The 19,900-nt window shown below is 39.4% G+C and overlaps 1 protein-coding gene across 2 annotated transcripts in view; it reads left to right on the forward strand.

The window, feature by feature from the left end:
- Positions 1-19,900, forward strand: part of mnat1 (MNAT1 component of CDK activating kinase) — a 154,893-nt gene that overhangs the window by 100,847 nt on the left and 34,146 nt on the right. The window contains exon 7 of one of the 2 annotated variants that reach the window (XM_061895261.1): positions 4,415-4,536. The exons of the other annotated variant lie outside the window; for it this stretch is intronic. Coding sequence (XP_061751245.1) covers positions 4,415-4,536 — 122 coding nt within the window. The remainder of the gene's footprint in view (positions 1-4,414; positions 4,537-19,900) is intronic. 2 annotated transcript variants of the gene reach the window in all.

The following is a 19,900-nucleotide window of genomic DNA, read 5'->3' on the forward strand; positions in this document are numbered from 1 at the left end:
CCGAAAACCTCCAGGGAGAAATTTTCTCCCTAAATTCAGCCGGAGCTGGAGGCTACGCCCCCTCCAGCTCCATTCGGACCTGAGTGGGCACAGCCTGTTTTCACGTCCGCTTTCCAACTGTATAAACAGTTTCCCTGCCCAATCACGTTACAACATCTACGGATTTTAATAAAAAAACTGCACACACAAGGAGACGAAGCAGAAGAACGAGGAAGTTACAGCCATGGCAACGCCGTCTGTAATAGAGTGATCTATGTTGTCTGTTGCCATCTCCTGGTGAATGTTGGCTATAGCGTTATGGGGTTAATTTTTGATTGGCCAATGATTTACGTGGTGTTGCGCACCTGACGGCAATTTAGGGAGTCGGTTCTGAAGCCCACAGTAAAGAGACGTAACTTCATCACCTCGCCTGGTTATTGACTCCAATCCAATTTATTACACCGTCGACGAGCAAAATGAAGAAATACGCTTGCAAGTTTCAAAACGAATGGAAACAAGAATTTCAGTTTATCAGGGAGAGTTCGAAGGGGAAGGGGTATGTTGCCTGTAAATTTTGTAGAACCGACTTCTCCATTGAACACGGTGGCCGAATGGATATACTCAGTCATGAACGGTCAACAAAGCGTCCACAGCGCAGCATCATTCACAACCCAGTATTATGGGCCACCGCGCAAAATGGAGACCCGATGGTGTAACTTATGCTGAGACAAAGATGGCTTTGCTGATAGCTGGAAGCAACATCCCGTTCTCCTTTGTGGATGTCTAGAACAAATCCGTGAAGGATATGTTCCCGTTTTTGGAGATCGCTCGCCAATACGCAAATGGCAGAACAAAGGTTCTTCAAATAGTGAAAGGTAAGTGTTGTTGTTTTTTTTTTTTTTGTAACTAGCAAGCACAGTACAGTTAGTAGGACAACTGTGTTTTTATTACTGTGTATTTGATAGGTGCCGTCTGAAATTCAACTATTTATTTTATTTATATATATAATAAAATAAATATAGCTAGAATTCACTGAAAGTAAAGTATTTCATACATACATACCGTACATATATATATATATGAAATACTCGAGTTGGTGAATTGTAGCTGTAAATATACATCTCCCCTCCTAACCACGCCCCCGCCCCAACCACGCCTCCGCCTCACCCCCGACCACGCCCCCCTACCCCCCACCCCCACCTCCCGAAATCGGAGGTCTCAAGGTTGGCAAGTATGTATAATGGAGAATTAAAACAACCCCAAAGCCGACGCATGGCACAGCATAGACATGCAATCTCTTCAGACCAAGACTCAGCTGTCTACTTGCACCTAAGGGAAAATCAGCCCTCCTTTGAGAACAAAAATGTACAGATTCTGGACAGGGAGGACAGATGGTATGAAAGACGAGTGAGGGAAACCATTTATGTCAAGGTTGAAGAACCATCCCTGAACAGAGTTGGTGGTCTGCGACACCACCTGTCTCCCACATACAACACTGTCCTTTCAACCATTCCTAAAAGACTGGAATTTAACCTCCAACTAATAACAGGAGTTAGTAACAAATGACACAAATGGCATTCTGGTCACCTTCTGTGACCAGAATGCCATTTGTGTCATTTGTTTATAACTGAATGGAATACTTACGTGGGGGATTCTAACTTTTTAGGACTGATGGTAGTCGATCCACAGAAATTGTTCTGCCACACAGTACCTCAATGCTAACGAGGGAAAATTACACTTCAATGACTTTCGTCAGCTTTGACAGTAGGATTGCTCGTTTGCATCAAAACAGTTGTTTTTCCTCACTACAGTAGGGCCAAACCATCCTTACCCAGGCACGATCTCCTGGTTTTTGAGAATAGATATTAGGGGTTTTGGCACTAGCCGCTAGACTAGTTATGACCAATCTAAGTCTAAAACTGGATTTGACCAATCTAAGTGTATGAGCATAAACTGATGAAGCCTACTGAGATATTGGCACCAGCTGCTAGACTAGATCTGACCATTCTAAGTCTAAGGACTTGATATGACCAATCTAAGTCTATGAGCATGAAGTGATTAAGCCTACTCGGATGAGAGGCGAAACGTCTTCTCAGAGAAACCAAACAGTCTAGTTGCGATCAGTTGAATGCCCTGAGATTACAATGACCTGGACGAATAAGAACATTCATAGACACTTTTAGTCATATTATTTTTTGTATTTACTAATGATTTTATTTCTCTAAAAGCACTGACCAAGAGTGGCAAACATCAACCATGAAGCATTTAATACAATGTCAATAAAGCTTTCTATTCTAACCTATCTTAATTCTAAAATATGGCAGGCTCTATGTAATAATGAACAATTAACAATTTTATATGAGTGCAATAAGAAAAGCCGAGTGTGTTTAATGACTTTAAAAAAAATGTAATCTTTAAAATATAGCCAATGATATTTCTTTGTGGTCCCCTTTATTTAATTTTTTTTTTTGTATCGAAAAATACATAGTATTAAAATCGGGACAACTCTAATCAATCAATCAATCAAAGTTTACTTGTATAGCCCTTAATCACAAATGTCTCAAAGTGCTGCACAAGCCACAACGACATCCTCTGCTCAGATCCCACATCAGGGCAAGAAATAACTCAACCCAATGGGAACAACAAGAAACCCTGGAACCTACCGCAGATGTAGGGACCCCCGCTCCTGGTGACCAGTGCAATGGATGCCGAATGGATACGGTTGCGAGTGTGAGAGTCCAGTCCATAGTGGGGCCAGCAGGGGATCCTCTTTCACGTAGACACGTCGGGGCGTAGAGGCGTCACCGACTGATGCATATGGAGTGCTACACCCCGGGTCCCGACTTCATGTGAAAGTCCAGTCGATTAGGAAGTGTTCACTACACAGACATAAATCCTTTGTTCAAGAGCTCTGAGGGCACATTTTTTTTACTCGCTTCTTGCATGTTTTGTAAGTAATTCACTGACGGGTTTTTTCTGCCAATTTGGTGTTTTGTTTTTGCTTGGGTATGTCGGTCCCAGAGCTATATACTCAACTTTGCTGCCATGTTTTATTTACTATCTGCCGTCCGTGCCCTCTTGGATAAGATTAGTCACCCTACCTTGGCGAACAGCCACATGTAAAGTTACAAACACAAAAAAAACTTTTTTTCATGGCTTGTTTTTATTTTTCCGTGTCCTGATGCCCACAGCATTAGGTAATGTTGCTATATCTACAACAAGAGCTGTATCAAAACATCTGGCTTTACAAAGATAATATTGCTGCATCATACACAGTTGTGTAAATTTGTTTTTACCTAATTTAGCTACAAAAACTGGAAAAAGTAATACAGTCTAATAATGTGAAATTTTACACCAATGCACACAACAACCACAGTAATTCAACTTGTTGCCTAATTAATTAAAGCTGGGGTAGCTAAGTTATATTATTCAACAAAAAAATACATATCAGCATCATACAGTATATCTTAACTGTAATAATTTTTGAAAATGTTTTACCTCTGCGTGCTGTTTGTGCCTTATAATTCTCTATTTTAGGCAATAAAACCCTGGAAGACAAACTAACAAAGGAGCTTCCTCACGGCACAAACTTGTTTTCAGTAAAGCATCGATGCCGAACACCCACCTGGAAAGATTGTGCGCTTGCTTTTACTGGTAAATAAAAACCAATAGATGAAATCAGAGGAAGAAAAGAAACACGCAATGCGTCTTAAAAAAAAAAAAAATAGCCAAAACCCGAATAGATAATGGTCCGGCGTATTCAAGGTGGAGGGACATTGTTATATTAACTTTGGACGCTCAAGTGGCTGTTTTTCTTCTTGACAGGTAATCTAATGTTCCATTTTCCAATATTTAGTGTGTATCCTTTTGCGTGATGAGATGTGTTGCAGACAGTCTGCAACATAATACAAACTAGGGGATCCTACGATGCAAATTCACACTGTCAACAACCTTTGCGTATGAACGTAAAGCTCTCTTGCACGATTTTGTGCACTTTGAGAGGAGGACACTGGAAAGGACTATCAGCGAGGTTCGCAGATTGGGGGTTGGGATTTACAATTGGAATTCTGCCTGGTGACACACAATTCCAGTACCCCAACATTAATGCCTCTTTGATATTTTCAATAAACTCAGATTAAATTCAATTAAGTTTATTTGTTTTAATGTTTGGTTGCAAAATCTGTAATATTTTTATATAATTTTGTCACCATGTATGCTTGGCTTCTTTCCATCGGAAAGTAAAAATGTCAAAAAGTCATATACTGTATATAAACCAGTCCGTCAAGAACTTGATTGACATTAAGCCCTAATAGTTAGTTTTTTCTTGTTATGTAATTAGGGTTGTGACATAGTTAACAATGCATACCAATGAAGATTATAGTCAAATGTAAAATGTGTTTTGCTCTCTCTTTCCTCCGTCTTTTTTTTCCCACAGCGTCAGACGGTATCTTTACAAGCTGTACCCAAGTTAGAAGAAGCTCTTTACCACTACAGCCCCCTCCAAATTGAAACATTTGGACCACCGGTGCCTGAACTGGAGCAGCTGGGAAGACTCGGGTACAAGTTGTATTACACACTCAAAACACAAGCACATTTTTTAAAATTTCTGCACAGAGAAAACGTTGGTTAAAATGAAATGCAATGATGACAGAGTTTTTGTATGGCCCCTCTTTTTGCCCAATTTAGTTTTTGATGAAAAACATCGGCCAACGATAGCCCTAATTTTTGTATACCGTCTTATGGTCAAACATCGCGCATAACAAATTAGTTGGTTTACCCGAAAATTATTCTACTGAATCGAGTGCTCAAACAAAGAATTCCACGTGTTGGTGACTATGTAGTCTTTTCTATTGAGTGCGACTACCCGGTACATAACAATAAAGTTGTGAGAGCCAGCGCTTTGAGAAGGTAAAAAACTCAAGAAAAAAAAGTACAAAGGCTGCGTCTGCAAGGCTCTCCCCTTGCTCATCACTGTCTTCGCCAACAAGAATCGTCAAAGTAAACGAGACCTCATAATTTATATGAATTGTAAATTGTTGTCTGAATGTAAAATGTATATGAATTTTACATTGTTTTTTTAATGTAAAAATATGATTATTACCTCTAAAATGTGTGTTGTATTGATATTTTTGTATGTATGTAACAGAATAATTAGATTTCCATTATTTCTTACAGGAAAATTAGCTTATTGTTATTTTTCTTTTTTTTTCTTTTTGCGCATAGTGGTCTTTGTCAGACGATTTGGAACGGATTACAAAACAACAAAAACGAGGTTCCACTGTATGCATTGTGCATTATGAAGTAATTTGCGTCAGCATATTTATTTCACCTCATAAAATATATTTCAGGTTCATCTTTTGTCATAAACTAACAAAGTGATTAAATATCTATAAAGGTGGAGATGTCCCAATAAACATTTTTGGCCCTGGATCCGATTCTTTGGCCTCAGATCCCATCCAAATTCGATTATAAAACAGGAATTTTTTCTATTGAAGGTAACTTAAGTTAACACAATACTACATTTTATGAAGATTTTCTTATGAAATTTAAAATTTGCTGATATTTGTTGTTAATCAGATGATATATTACATTTTTGTATTGAATGCTAGACACAATTTTCTTAACAAAATAAAATGGCTAATACACAATGCCACCCGAACGCCTCCCTAGGGATGTGTTTAGGGCACGTCCAGCTGGTAGGAGGCCACGGGGAAGACCCAGGACACGTTGGGAAGACTATGTCTCCCGGCTGGCCTGGGAACGCCTCGGGATCCCCCGGGAAGAGCTAGATGAAGTGGCTGGAGATAGGGAAGTCTGGGCTTCCCTGCTTAGGCTGCTGCCCCCGCGACCCGACCTCGGATAGGCGGAAGATGATGGATGGATGGATGGATGGATGGATGGATAATACACAATAGATAAACAAAAGCAAAAAACACTTTTGTTACCCATTAAAATAATTTGGGTTATGCACTCAAATGGTAAATGGATTATACTTTTAGATCACGTTCATACCTTCAAGGTACTCAAAGCACTCTGACACTATTTCCACTTTCACCCATTCATACACACATTTACACACTGATGGCGGGAGTCCTTTAGTAATAATGGTATTGGTAGAAACTTAGTTTATTTTTTCGCCATAGTGGTGAGGATTAGTATTTTATAGATGACTCATGCACTCATTGCAGCTTGCTCTCAAATTTGAGCTGTGTTCTGGCAAGACACATAGGTTCCTGGAATTCACACACACACTTCCTGCTTGTGTGTAACAAGAATATGGTAATGTAATTGAGTCTCCCTGAGTGTGAATCCCTTTGAAGGAATCTTTCACGTGATTCCAATTTTTAGCATGTAAACACTGGGACATAGTTGTGGTAAAGATTGGCTGGGCTTGGCAGCTCACCAGCCAATTGCTGTTCAGTTAAAAAAGCCAATCCAATCCCATGATCGGGACATCTCTAATGATTCTAAGAAGAGTATTTAATTGGAAGTGCATAATTATCTGTGTAACTTCTGGGACAGGCTTGTTTGTGTTCCAGGCCTGGAAGAGCACATAAGGGTGTTAAAACAACTCACTGTAAGTATTGTTTTTGTTATTTAGACATGCATGTTGCTCTTTTGGTGTAGATAGCTAAGAAGTCATACTGACTCTCCTTGAATTTAACTGCGAGACTGAAAGGGAATGAAAACTAGCAAGCGCCACCATACTGCTCCCACAAGCCGCCACAGTGCCTCTGCAGCAGCTTCCATTAACACACACAGGAAGTGCTTCCCCCGCCGACAGCCCCCTTTGGGCCAATCAATCTAGGACGCCACTAGTCCAGTCTTCGCCGAATTGCAAGTCATTCATCAGTCAGGCTCAGCCTTCTGCCGTCTTCACTACAACTGACTGCTACTGAAACTCGCCTATATACTGAGAATGGTCGGCTTTTATTGGGTGACAGGAGCAAAACATATTTTGGGGTTTGCAGGTGTGGAGCTTGCTCAATCCTGTTTCACTCGAACAGTAACCTTCATTTGAACCTGTATCGTCATAAGTTTGTATGTCCCAAGTAATTACACTCGTTTGTTTTATCAAGACATCAACATGTTTTAAAGAAACATTTGACATTTATTTATAATGATGTGTAGTCAATGAAGTGCTGATGTGCCACTTCTTTCAGCATTCCAAACACCGTTTTAAATTGAGGGCTTTAGAAGTGGGTGTGCATAAGTGTGTGTGCCATTCCAGGTGGACCAATACTGGAAAGGCCACAAACGCAAATAGGTCTTGAGTGAGGAACTCCAGTCCCACAGGCGCAAACAAATACACAGCCTTGCCTGTTCAGACCAACAACAACTCCCAGAATGCAATGTGCTTTTAAGTAAAAGCAAGGAAATAATGCTGACACTTAGAAGCAGTTTGCATATTCAGCTAGAGGTTTTATGCATGCTTGTTCAGACACATTGATGGCCAAAGCTTGCACACACAGCTTGTATCCCTCCAACCTGGTATACTCATCCAGTCACCCCTTTTATTGCACTCCCAGCATTTTTGCTATAATAGAACTGGTGTGCAATGTGGTAAATATTCACATACTGAGTGTGTGCGGGTGTGTGCGCGTGTGTGTTTGTATGTGTGGCAGGAGAGAGAATACAGACAAGGTTGAAGGGGGTGAAAAGTGAGTCCCCTGTGTGGAGTGTTGGACTCCAACTTCAGGCCTGTGACCTGAGAAGGGAAATATGTTCCAGCATGTGAGGACATATGGATATGACTCAGTGTGGATGAGCTGGAAAGGTTGTGAGGCTGCAGGTACTTATTTTAAAACTAGCCTGTTTGTCTTGGTCAAGGTTCGCAGTGACAGCAGCACCAGTGGTGATTTGTCTTGGACATCAAGAGAGACTAGAACGCACACACACAGCCTCCCTCGTGGTTTCATTGGCTCTACATGCGGACTCCTGCAGGATTTTCAGTCAACACTAGGCTGAATAGGGATGCATTTCTAATTCCAGCCAGACTGTTCAGACATCCAAAACAGTCAACCACAGCCTTCATTACTCACAGCGTTAAAACTAAAGGAGGTCCTATTGAAGAACAGGAGCAAGAGAGTAATTCTGGTCTTAAAAAGATAACAATGCTCATTTTGTGATTGGTGCTGTTGGATTATTTTTACTAAAAAAAATAAGGGGTGTTTTGTATACTATTCAGAGAGAGGAACGACATTAAAAAAATAGTAAAAAATAAAAATTTTAATTAACACTTTTTTGACATTCTTAATATTTGGTTTGCTACTGCTCTTAGTCTCAGTGGTTTGTGTACCTAATGAAATAAAATGTCATTTTAGTATATATAAACACTCAACAGGGGGGAAAAAATTGAAAACAAGTTTTTTGTAACCCTAGTTAGATAACCCTTTTATTATAATTAATGATTAAAGATATTATTTTGGGGTTTCACGGTGGCAGAAGGGTTAGTGCGTCTGCCTCACAATGCGAAGGTCCGGTGTAGTCAGGGTTCGGCCCCGGGCTCAGGATCTTTCTGTGTGGAGTTTGCATGTCCTCCCCGTGACTGCGTGGGTTTCCTCCAGGTACTCCGGCTTCCTGCAACTTCCAAAGACATGCACCTGGGGATAGGTTGATTGGCAACACTAAATTGGCCCTAGTGTGTGAATGTATGTGTGTATGTTGTCTGTCTATCTGTGTTGGCCCTGCGATGAGGTGGCGACTTGTCCAGGGTGTACACCGCCTTCCTCTCGAATGTAGCTGAGATAGGCACCAGCGCCCCCCCGCTACCCCAAAGGGGAAAAAGCGGTAGAAATGGATGGATGGATGGATATTATTTGGGATATTATATTTTATATGTATAATATAAAATATAATATCCCAAATAATATCCATCCATATCCATCCATATATTCCAATGTACTGTATGTTGTGTACAATTGTATGTAATTAATTATAGATGATAAACTTAAAACTATTTTGCCCACCAAAAAATAATTGCTACCTTATCTGTCCCTTAGGACAATGTGCATTAAGCCAGGGTTGTCCAAACTTTTCCATTGACAGCAGCATAAGGACAAATGTGTTTGATTTTTCATTTTATTAGTTTATTTGAACAGGGACGATGCACATTGATCAACATTTCTGTAAAAGCGCAAATTTAAGCTACAAAGCTAGTTTCCAACAACAATCCCTGCGCAATATGTACATGGCCAGCAGCAAACAATATCAGATAACAAACATCACTCATTAGTAGTCTACTTAAAATAGTAAAACTTTGATAAATATCTCTAACACACATTCAGCACAAGTACTATACATTAAGCTTCAACAGCACCATAAACAATTACACACAGGCATAGTTGCACTGGTAGCAGGCAGGTAGCATAAAGCAGCAAAACATAAAATTAATTAATGATGATGGACACAAGTTTGATTTTTAAGTAGCCATGATTTTATCATATTTGTGAATTACCTTAATGTATCAACATAGGGTATATGAGAAAGGATATTGTTCCAAAACTGGACTGCCTCCACTGAGAAAGCCGACTGGCTGAAGGCACTTTTCCTGAGGGGAACTATCAAGTTGTTTGAGGAAGCGGATCGAGTTTGCCTTTTGCTGTGATGTACAAAATCAGAAAGTGGTATTTTACAAAATGTTCTCAATCCAGTTGTTTACATTTGTCCAATATATTGCAGTGGTGATAAGGAAAATGTTTCATGCCCAGGACTTTCAGAGCCTGTTTATAGACAAAATAGATCAGTTTCAGTGTTGTCTTACAGCCCTGAGAACAGCACGACAGATGTGGCATTATCATGGTTTTAACAAAATATTTTAGCAGCTTTTGTATTTAAACTGTGATATACCTAACATTATCAATATTTAGTTCAGCCTTTCTTGATGTGCTTTTTTACTGTAAATTGTGAATCTAAAAAAATTCCCAAGTATTTATACCGTTACGGGCAGCACGGTGGAACAGTGGTTGGTGTATGTGCCTCACAATACGAAGGTCCTGAGCAGTCCTGGGTTCAATCCCGGGCTTGGGATCTTTCTGTGTGGAGTTTGCATGTCCTCCCCATGACTGCGTAGGTTCCGTCCGGGTACTCCGGCTTCCTCCCACCTCCAAAAACATGCACCTGGGGATAGGTTGATTGGCAACACTAAATGATCCCTAGTGTGTGAATCTTAGTATGAATGTTGTCTGCCTATCTGTGTTGGCCCTGCGATGAGATGGCGATTTGTCCAGGGTGTACACCGCCTTCCGCCCGAATGCAGCAGAGATAGGTTACTGCGACCCCAAAAGGAACAAGCGGTAGAAATTTGATGGATGGATAATCATTGGTTAAAAAAATTAAATAAAAAATTGATGGATGGATAAACACAGTCACAACACAGATATTTGCCCCTGCAAATATGTCTGGTAAATCTGATTTCCTTTACGTGAAAAACATACACACCGTCTTTTTAATATTTAAATGTAAACATGAGTTGTACAGAAATTTAGAAACAGACACCAGAGTTTCAGAAAGATTGTTTGCGATTTCCTCCTTGTTTTTCCCATGTACATTGTATCACAGTATCCACGGTATCATCTTCTGCGTACATGTTTACTTTACATTCAGAGCACACAGATGGCTCAATAAAGACTCTATAAAAGTGGCCACAGGATTGAACCCTGAGGCACATCTAAGTCATTAGCAAGATGACAGGAGAATTCATTTTTGACCCTGACAGCTTGTGTCCTGTGATCTAAATATCACTTCATCCAAAATAAAAAATAAAGGATTCCCAGGCCACTTTGATCCATTTTTTATGCTAAAGGCATTACAACGTCGGTCAAATATAGTTTAATAGAGGTGGGAATATTTGGGCATCTCACGATTTGATTAAAGAATATGATTCAAGGGCTGGTATTCAATTATAAACTGCTTTTTTATGCATATTTGATTAATATATGATATATCAATATTACATTGTTGATTTATTGTGAAATATGTATTATATATGTATTATATTTTGTTATCAATAATATGTATAAAACGACTCCTCCTTTAGCTACAAGTCTTGGGTACTGCGTAATTTCTGGTTTTTGGATGTTTGTGTGCATAGCATGGATTTACATATGGTAGACTCGATACATGAGAACCAAAAACGCCTGCTAAGTGATAAACATCCCTATATGGCGAGCAGGCATCCTCAATTTAATGTTCTTGTCTTCCGAAACCATAGAATGTTCAAAAACTTTGCCCCCATCGCCATAAACTTGCAGCTCAAAGATGTCTGTTGTCTATTTACTCATTCATACTGTATCTATGGCATGCAGTGCATCCAGAAAGTATTGACGATGCTTCATTGTTTCCACATTTTGTTATGTTACAGCCTTATTCCAAAATGTAATACATTTATTTCTGTCTTCAAAATTCTACACACAATACCACAGAATGACAATGTGAAAACGTCTTGTAGAAATGTTCGCAAATACCCCGTATATAACAAAATAAAATAAAAAATCACGTGTTCAGTACATACTGTAAGTATTAAAAGCCTTTGCTCAATACTTTGTTGATGCGCCTTTAGACACAATTACAGCCTAAAGTCTTTTTGAATACGATTCCACAAGCATCACAAACCTATCTTTGGGCGGTGTTCGCCCATTCCATGTACATACATATTCACAGCCTTTACCATGAAGCTCTGAAGTTAGCTTAGAGGTTTCCTGTTACAACTGATCATCCTCGAAATATTCCTACAGCTTAATTGGAGTCCACCTGTGGTAAATTCATGCGGTTGTACATGATTTGGAAAGCCACACACCTGTTCATATGAGGTCCCACATTTGACAGTGCGTGGCAGAGCACAAACCAAGAATAAAGTTGAAGGAGTAGTCTCTTTAGACTTCTGCGATAGATTGTCCCGAGGCACAAATCTTGGGAAGTGTACAGACAAATATCTGCTGCCTTGAAGGTCCCAATGAGCACAATGGCTTCCATCATCCGCAATTGGAAGAATTGAGCTCCTTTGCGTGAATGCCAGGCACCGCTCATCACCAGGTCAATACCGTCACTTCAGTGAAGCATGGTGGTGGCAGCATCATGCTGTGGGGAGGTTTTTAGCGGCAGGAACTACGAGACTAGTCAGGATAAAGGGAAATATGAATGCAGCAATGTACAAAGACATCCTGGATGAAAATATAAAAAAACAGCTTCAGGACATTTTTGAGTTGCCCAGCTGGAGCCCAGACTTGAATCCAATTGAATATCTCTGGAGAGATCTGAAAATGGCTGCGCATCAACGTTTTCCATCCAACCTGATGAGCCTGATAAGTCCTGCAAAAATGAATGGGCAAACTGCCCAATTATTGGTGTGTCAAGCTTGTGGCATCTTATTCAAAAATACTTGAAGCTTAAATGCTGCCAAAGGTGCATTAAAAAAGTACTGAGCAAAGGCTGGTATGCACATGTAATTTCTTGTTTTTTTATTTCTAAGAAATTTGCAAAAAAAAAAAAAAATTTGAATAAACATTTTCACATTGTCTTTATACGTATTGTGTGCAAAAGTTTGAGAACAAAAACTAATGTATTCCATTTTGGAATAAGACTGTAACATAACAAAATGTGGGTAAAAGAAAAAGCGCTGTGAGTACTTTCCGTATGCACTACATTATTGTCTCTCCTTGCCTATCAAACTACTTACAAATGTTCTCTACTTAGCTGGTTACTCTCTGCTGTAACGCGGTTCCAGTTAAACTTCTGTTGAAATGTACAAAGCATTTATTCTTTTCACTACTCCACATTCAAGCTAGTTTAGCACCGCAATTATAAAGACATGTTCTCCTCTCCTCCTCGTGTGTCCATGCTAGATCTGCATTTTAGAACAGTCAGTATTACATTATTTAAAGGCCTACTGAAATGAGGTTTTCTTGTTCAAACGGGGATAGCAGGTCCATTCTATGTGTCATACTTGATCATTTCGCGATATTGTCATATTTTTGCTGAAAGGATTTAGTAGAGAACATCCACGATAAAGTTCGCAACTTTCGGTGTTAAGAGAAATGCGCTGCCTCTACCGGAAGTCGCAGACGATGACGTCACACGTGTGGGGGTTCTTCATATATTCACATTGTTTTTAATGGCAGCCTCCAACAAAAAGTGCTATTTGGACCGAGAAAAGGACAATTTCCCCATTAATTTGAGCGAGGATGAAGGATTCGCGTTTGAGGATATTGACAGCGACGGACTAGAAAAAAAAAAAATATTAAAAAAAATAAGTGTAAAAAAAAAACGCGATTGCATTGGGACGGATTCCGATGTTTTTAGAGACATTCACTAGGATAGTTCTTGGAAATCCCTTATCTTTCTATTGTGTAGCTAGTGTTTTAGTGAGTTAAATAGTACCTGATAGTCGGAAGTGTACGTCCACGGGTGTCTTGACGCCAATGTCTCAGGGGAGTCGACGGCAGCTTTATGGACGGCACAAGCTCAGCTTTTCTCCGGTAAGAAGTGACTTTTTACCACAATTTTCTCACCGAAAACTGCTGGTTGACATTCCGTCGTGATTCATGTTTGCTTGACCGCGCTGTGATCCATAGTAAAGTTTCACCTCAAGGAATTTTGAACAAGGAATCACCATGTGTTTGTGTGGGTAAAGGCTAAAGCTTCCCAACTCCATCTTTGTACTTTGACTTCTCCAATATTAATTGAACAAATTGCAAAAGATTCAGCAACACAGATGTCCAAAATACTGTGTAATTATGCCGTTAAAGCAGACGACTTTTAGCTGTGTGTGTGTGCAGCGCTCATATTTCCTTAAAACCCGTGACGTCTTGCGTCCACGTCATCATTACACAACGTTTTCAAGACGAAACTCCCGAGAAATTCAAATTGTAATTTAGTAAACTAAAAAGGCCGTATTGGCATGTGTTGCAATGTTAATATTTCATCATTGATATATAAACTATCAGACTGCGTGGTGGGTAGTAGTAGGTTTCAGTAGGCCTTTAATGTTTGTCTAAATAATTTACATTTGGACATCGATTCAGCATCGTCCATGTTTTAGTCCTGATACATTAGAAAATCCATAAATTTTCCCACCTCTAAATACTAAGCTATCTGAAGATCACTTATATGTCCTAGCTTTGTGTTACAGGTGACAAAGCAGTTACTTGGGATAGCCAATACTAATATATAAAATGTCAGTATTGTAAATCAACTTTATCTTTACTTGCCATTGGCACTTTTGCACATTTTTGTGATAAGTATTTTGTGTCTCATTTTTTCAGCGAAGGCTGCATATAGAAAAATTGAAGGATGCGGGTGTCATTTTGATATGACAAATTCTAACCAGTACAATGTTGGTCAATCAATATATGTTAAACTATCTGAAGAAAGCATCCATGTCTTACCTTTCTGTTACAAAGCAAATTAAATTATTTCATTACTATTTTTATGATTTTATTTTTTTCATGATTTTATTCGCTTTCTTGTAGTCTTATAGATCTGTAAAACTTTTTGAAATGTCTTGCTTACGAATTGTGCTCGAAAATCAACTTGCCTTGCCTAATCCAACCCCCTTGAGATTTTCAATTTCTTCTTATTAGTATTCACTAATATTGTTATTATACTGCCCCAAAAAGTTTTTTTCAGTGCTATAGCACACCCAGAAACTTTCATACCTTGCAAGAAATTGTTGATCATGATCGGGCGGCCGGTAATCATGAAATAGCATATACAGTGAGATGCACTGGTCCCATTTTTAGGTGGAATTAGGCCAATTGAATTTTTTCTTATTTTTTTGGTCTAATGTTCTAATCCAGGAAGTGTTTATTTGTTTTCAAAATGTATCTCGGGTCAATGCAAAACAAGCCACGGGCCACTAAAAAGTTATCGGGCCGCATATGGCCCCCTGGCCACATTTTGGACACCCCTGCAATCTGTTCCTTACCACTGCTTTTTCAACAGTTTGACCACTTTTAAACATGAATAGGTGAAGGGACTGTGTTGTTCTGTTTATCTAACATAGATGAGCTCATGTACAGTACATCTCAGACCACCATGAGAAAATGATCCATCCATTTGTTTCGACTTGCATGTGTAGATTGTCATCTGGGGTCTGACGTTGTTTTCCACAAGAACACTCTTTCAAAGCTCCGGTTGTGTAGGTGACGAAAGGCTGACCGAGATCCTGGACAAGGACAAATCATTTGGGCTTTTGGGGGCAGGGAAAAAAAAAATTGGCGTGACGTGTTGAAACGTTAAAGTCCAACCTCAAGTGCTGACAAGGAGGCTCCGCCAGAACAGTTGTTTGCGTTGGCTCTGATCACTCTGAAATTACCCATCCTTCTCTGACAAAATTTGCTCAATGCACTTGCCAATAGACAGCTTGTATAATATTTAGAGGTTTTGCCTCCTCCCCCCACTTTGCCTCGTTTGCATAATTGTTGGAAAAAGTTAGTTTTTGTGTTAGAGGTGGTTGTCAGGCATCTGCCGCTTGTTGCGGCTGGGAAGGATAACAGCTGAATGAACTGTTTAGTCTAGGGCTACTCTCTTGGGGATGCACCTCTGATTGAGGAAGTGCACTCCTGTGTACTCACAGACGAGTCTTGGAGTTACTATACTGTACTCCTTATTACTGTGAAGTTTGCTCGCTGTCTATGGGACCATCGAATGGACTTTCCTTTCTTTAGTTTAGTAGTTAGCTGACCACCACAAATTCTGCCTAGCAACAAGTAACCACACAATTTGATATGTTAAAAACAATTGTTTGTGCAATTCTATTGCTTGTATTCCGACACGTGACTTATTCCCGGAAGTGAAAAGTAGTGGTGGCAAAAAAAGCTTATATCTTCCAGCAAAAAATAGATTTGAGCAAAAAAATCAAACTTTGCAATGGAATATATTCCTTAACCAAAAAAAGATTTGTCGAAGTTTATACGTCGATAGCGGATAAGCATGGAGGTCTACAACATCTTTGTGTGTGGATGGGTGAAGGAAATTGGTATCAACACTCCAACTGGTAAAATATGCATTGTTTTTGCTCAATAAGGTTGCAGTTCATGATTCACTTCGCATCTACTCCCATGTTTGTTGCTGTTGCACGTGCTGTTTATGTATGACTGCCCTGTTTTACCCAGTCTTTATCAGAATATAACTATAGATGTCAACATTTTGTATGTGCTAAAAGCTTCCTTAATGTATGCTGCCTTTGGTAAAAGCCTAACTCTTTTAGGTTTTACTTTGACACACCCAGTTGGTGCTTTTTGAAACACTGGTAGCAAACATGTGTTTAAGAAATACAAATAATATCAAGATAATGATTAAATGAGAAATACTAAACGCTAAAAGTATATCAAACAAATAGGGGTGTAACAGTACACAAAAATTTCCGTTCGGTACGTACTTCGATTTAGAGGTCACGGTTCAGTTCATTTTCGGTACAGTAAGACAACAACAAAATATACATTTTTCTGGTATTTATTTACCAAATTTGTAGACAATGGCTTTATCCTTTTAACATTGGGAACACTATAATAATTCTGCCCACGATAATCAACAATAAACCGCCTCAAATTGTTGCTCGTATTAAATAAAATGACAAAACTTTTCTTCTATTTATAACAAGTGCAATATTAAATACTTTCAAGTCAACTCATCATGCTTAATTTATTACAGCATTTAGGAAGCCTGTAGTTGATTTTTATAATGTAAATGTTATATTTGTATCAACATGTGATAGATAGATAGATAGATAGATAGATAGTACTTTATTGATTCCTTCAGGAGAGTTCCTTCAGGAAAATTAAAATTCCAGCAGCAGTGTACAGAGTTGAGATCAATTTAAAGAAAAAAGTCAAAAGTAAATAATGGGGGTTTAAAAGGAAACAAAATAGAGAAATATTACAAAAAGAATAAAAACAATGGGAATAACAATATAACAGTAAAATAAGAATATAACAAGACAAAGTAGGCAGTAGTGACCATGTTATGAAAATGTTTTGCACTGTTAATGTTTTGCATCCCCTGTCATCCTAATACCCCCCGTCCCCCGTCCCAGAGAGGAGTTGTACAGTCTAATGGCGTGTGGGACAAAGGAGTTCTTGAGTCTATTAGTCCTGCACTTGGGGTGAAGCAGTCTAGCACTGAACAGGCTCCTCTGGCTACTGATAACGCTATGCAGAGGGTGACTGGCATCATCCAGGATGCTCACTAGTTTGTCCACAGTCCTCTTCTCTGCCACCGTCACCAGTGAGTCCAGTTTCATTCCGATTGTTGAACCGGCCCGCCTGATCAGTTTCTCAAGTCTGGAGCTGTCCTTCTTAGATGTACTGCCCCCCCAGCACACTACCATGTAGAACAGAACACTGGCAACCACAGACTGGTAGTACATCCACAGGAGTTCAGGGACCCTGCCATTCAAAGCTTTTCTGTCTGTAAAACACGCACGCACGCACGCACGCACGCACGCACGCACGCACACACACACACACACACACACACACACACACACACACCGCAAAATGAGCTAACGTTACGCTAAAAGCTAATTAGCCTTCACCTCAAGCCAGAACTGCAAGCGAGCTGAGCTGCAGTTTAAGTTTCTAGAAGGTCAACAGGCTCTTAGTGATATTAGTAGTAGTTGATTGGGAGGTGTTTATTATCATTTGGGGAGAGTATGCTGCCTTATGATCACCTGCTAATTGTATTGCGGCGTCCCGGAAGAGTTAGTGCTGCAAGGGTTTCTGGGTATTTGTTCTGTTGTGTTTATGTTGTGTTACGGTGTGGATGTTCTCCCGAAATGTGTTTGTCATTCTTGTTTGGTGTGGGTTCACAGTGTGGCGCATTTTGGTAACAATTTTAAACTTGTTTCTACGGCCACCCTCAGAATCAGAATAGTTTTTATTGTCATTGTTTGAGAACGGGTTCACAATTTAGGAATTTTTCTTGGTGCAATCGTGCAACATAAAAGACTTATAAGACAGAATAGGTAATAGGATGAGCTGTAAGTGAGCTATCAGATCTTGTTATACTACAGTGTGACCTGTATGGCTGTTGACCAAGTATGAATTGCATTCATTTGTATGTGAAAAGCCATAGATATTATGTGATTGGGCCGGCACGCAAAGGCAGTGCCTTTAAGGTTTATTGGCGCTCTGAGCTTTTCCCTATGTCCGTGTACCACTCCATGCAGTGGCATTTTAAAAAGTCATACATTTTAGTTTTTGAAACTGATACCGATATCTTCCGATGTTACACTTTAAAGCATTTATCGGCCGATCATATCGGCAGTCCGATATTATCGGACATCTCTGGACAGGAGGGTTAGTAACACTTTTTTATTTAAAAGACTCTCGCGCCGTACATGCCGTCAAAAGCCTAAACACTGATAGCATATTTCCCGTCTTCACAATAAAAGTGCTGCCCCATCCTGCCGATGCTAACAAAATAAAAGAGTCTCAGAAAGCTAGCGCACACAAGCTTGCAAGCTACGAAGTTTGCCATCAATGTATTTCTTGTAAAGTTATAAAAAAAAGCAGCATGGAAACTCGACAGAATAGAATAGAAATATACTTTATTGATCCCTGGGGGAAATTCATCACCACATTTCGCTCACAATAGACAATAATAATAAATAAATATAATTTATATCATTTAATATATATATACAATAAATAATATATTAATAATATAAATATATTCTACATTTAAGTGCAGTCAAGAAGGAACAACACATTATACAGTCTGATGGCTGATAGGATGCCAAAAACCAACCACTTTTATGTGCTATTGAACAGAAGGGAGGACTTTTTTTCCCCTCCAATTAGGGCTGGGCGATATTGCGATATTTTTAGGCCATATCGCGATATACGATATATTTCTCGGTAGTTTGCCTTAGCCTTGAATGCACACTGGATACATATAATCACAGCACCATATAATCACAGCAGTATGATGATTCTATGTGTTTACATTAAAGCATTCTTGTTCATACTGCACTAATATATGCTACTTTTAAACTTTTATGCAGAGGAGGAAATCACGACTAAGTCAATTTATTACCAAAACTGTATTTATTAAAATTATTAGCAGGTGACTTTTCAAATGATGCCACATATTATCAGTAATGCTACTTTTGGTAGCAACGCTTGTGCCCCACACATGACAAATTAAAGTTGTCTATTCGACATATTCCCACTTGAAGCCGAACCACAGCCAGACGATGGACCCCGTGCTGTTTTTCTTGGGAATTAATTCTTCTTTCTCTTGCAACAACCCGCTAGCATCACAGCTAACGTTAGCCACACCGCTACCTCTCTGTTGGGCGAGGGCGTGAACGTATGTGACGTATGACGTGACAGTTTGTGACGTATGTAAGAATGTGTGCCTGCTTGTCTGTGAGAAGGAGACACAGGAAAGAGCGAGGAGAGCCTGTAGTGCAGGGGCGCTCACACTTTTTCTGCAGGCGAGCTACTTTTCAATTGACCAAGTCGAGGAGATCTACCTCATTCCTATTTATAATTTATATTTATTTATTTATGAAAGAGACATTTTGTTTTAACAAGTTAATGGTGTTTAATGATAATACAAGCATGTTTAACACACATAGATTCCTTTCTTTCATGAAGACAAGAATATAAGTTGGTGTATTTGATTCTGATGACTTGCATTCATTGGAATTAGACAGTGGTGCTGATAACGTCCGCATTTTCAAATGGAGGGAAAAAAAAGTCCTCTTTTCTGTCCAATACCACATGAAAGTGGTTGGATTTGGCATCTCATTTGTCCAACTTGCATACTCGTTTTTAAACACTTTGTTATGAGAGTAGCATATGTGTGTGGCCCTTTAATGTCTGGCAGCAGGTGAGTGACGTCAGTGAGTGGGTGGGCAAGCAAGTGAGAAATCGGTCGCTGAGGGCGTGGGAAAAATACATTGGCATCAAACTCC

The sequence above is a fragment of the Nerophis ophidion genome, linkage group LG03, assembly GCF_033978795.1.
Source record: "Nerophis ophidion isolate RoL-2023_Sa linkage group LG03, RoL_Noph_v1.0, whole genome shotgun sequence".
Classification (NCBI taxonomy): domain Eukaryota; kingdom Metazoa; phylum Chordata; class Actinopteri; order Syngnathiformes; family Syngnathidae; genus Nerophis; species Nerophis ophidion.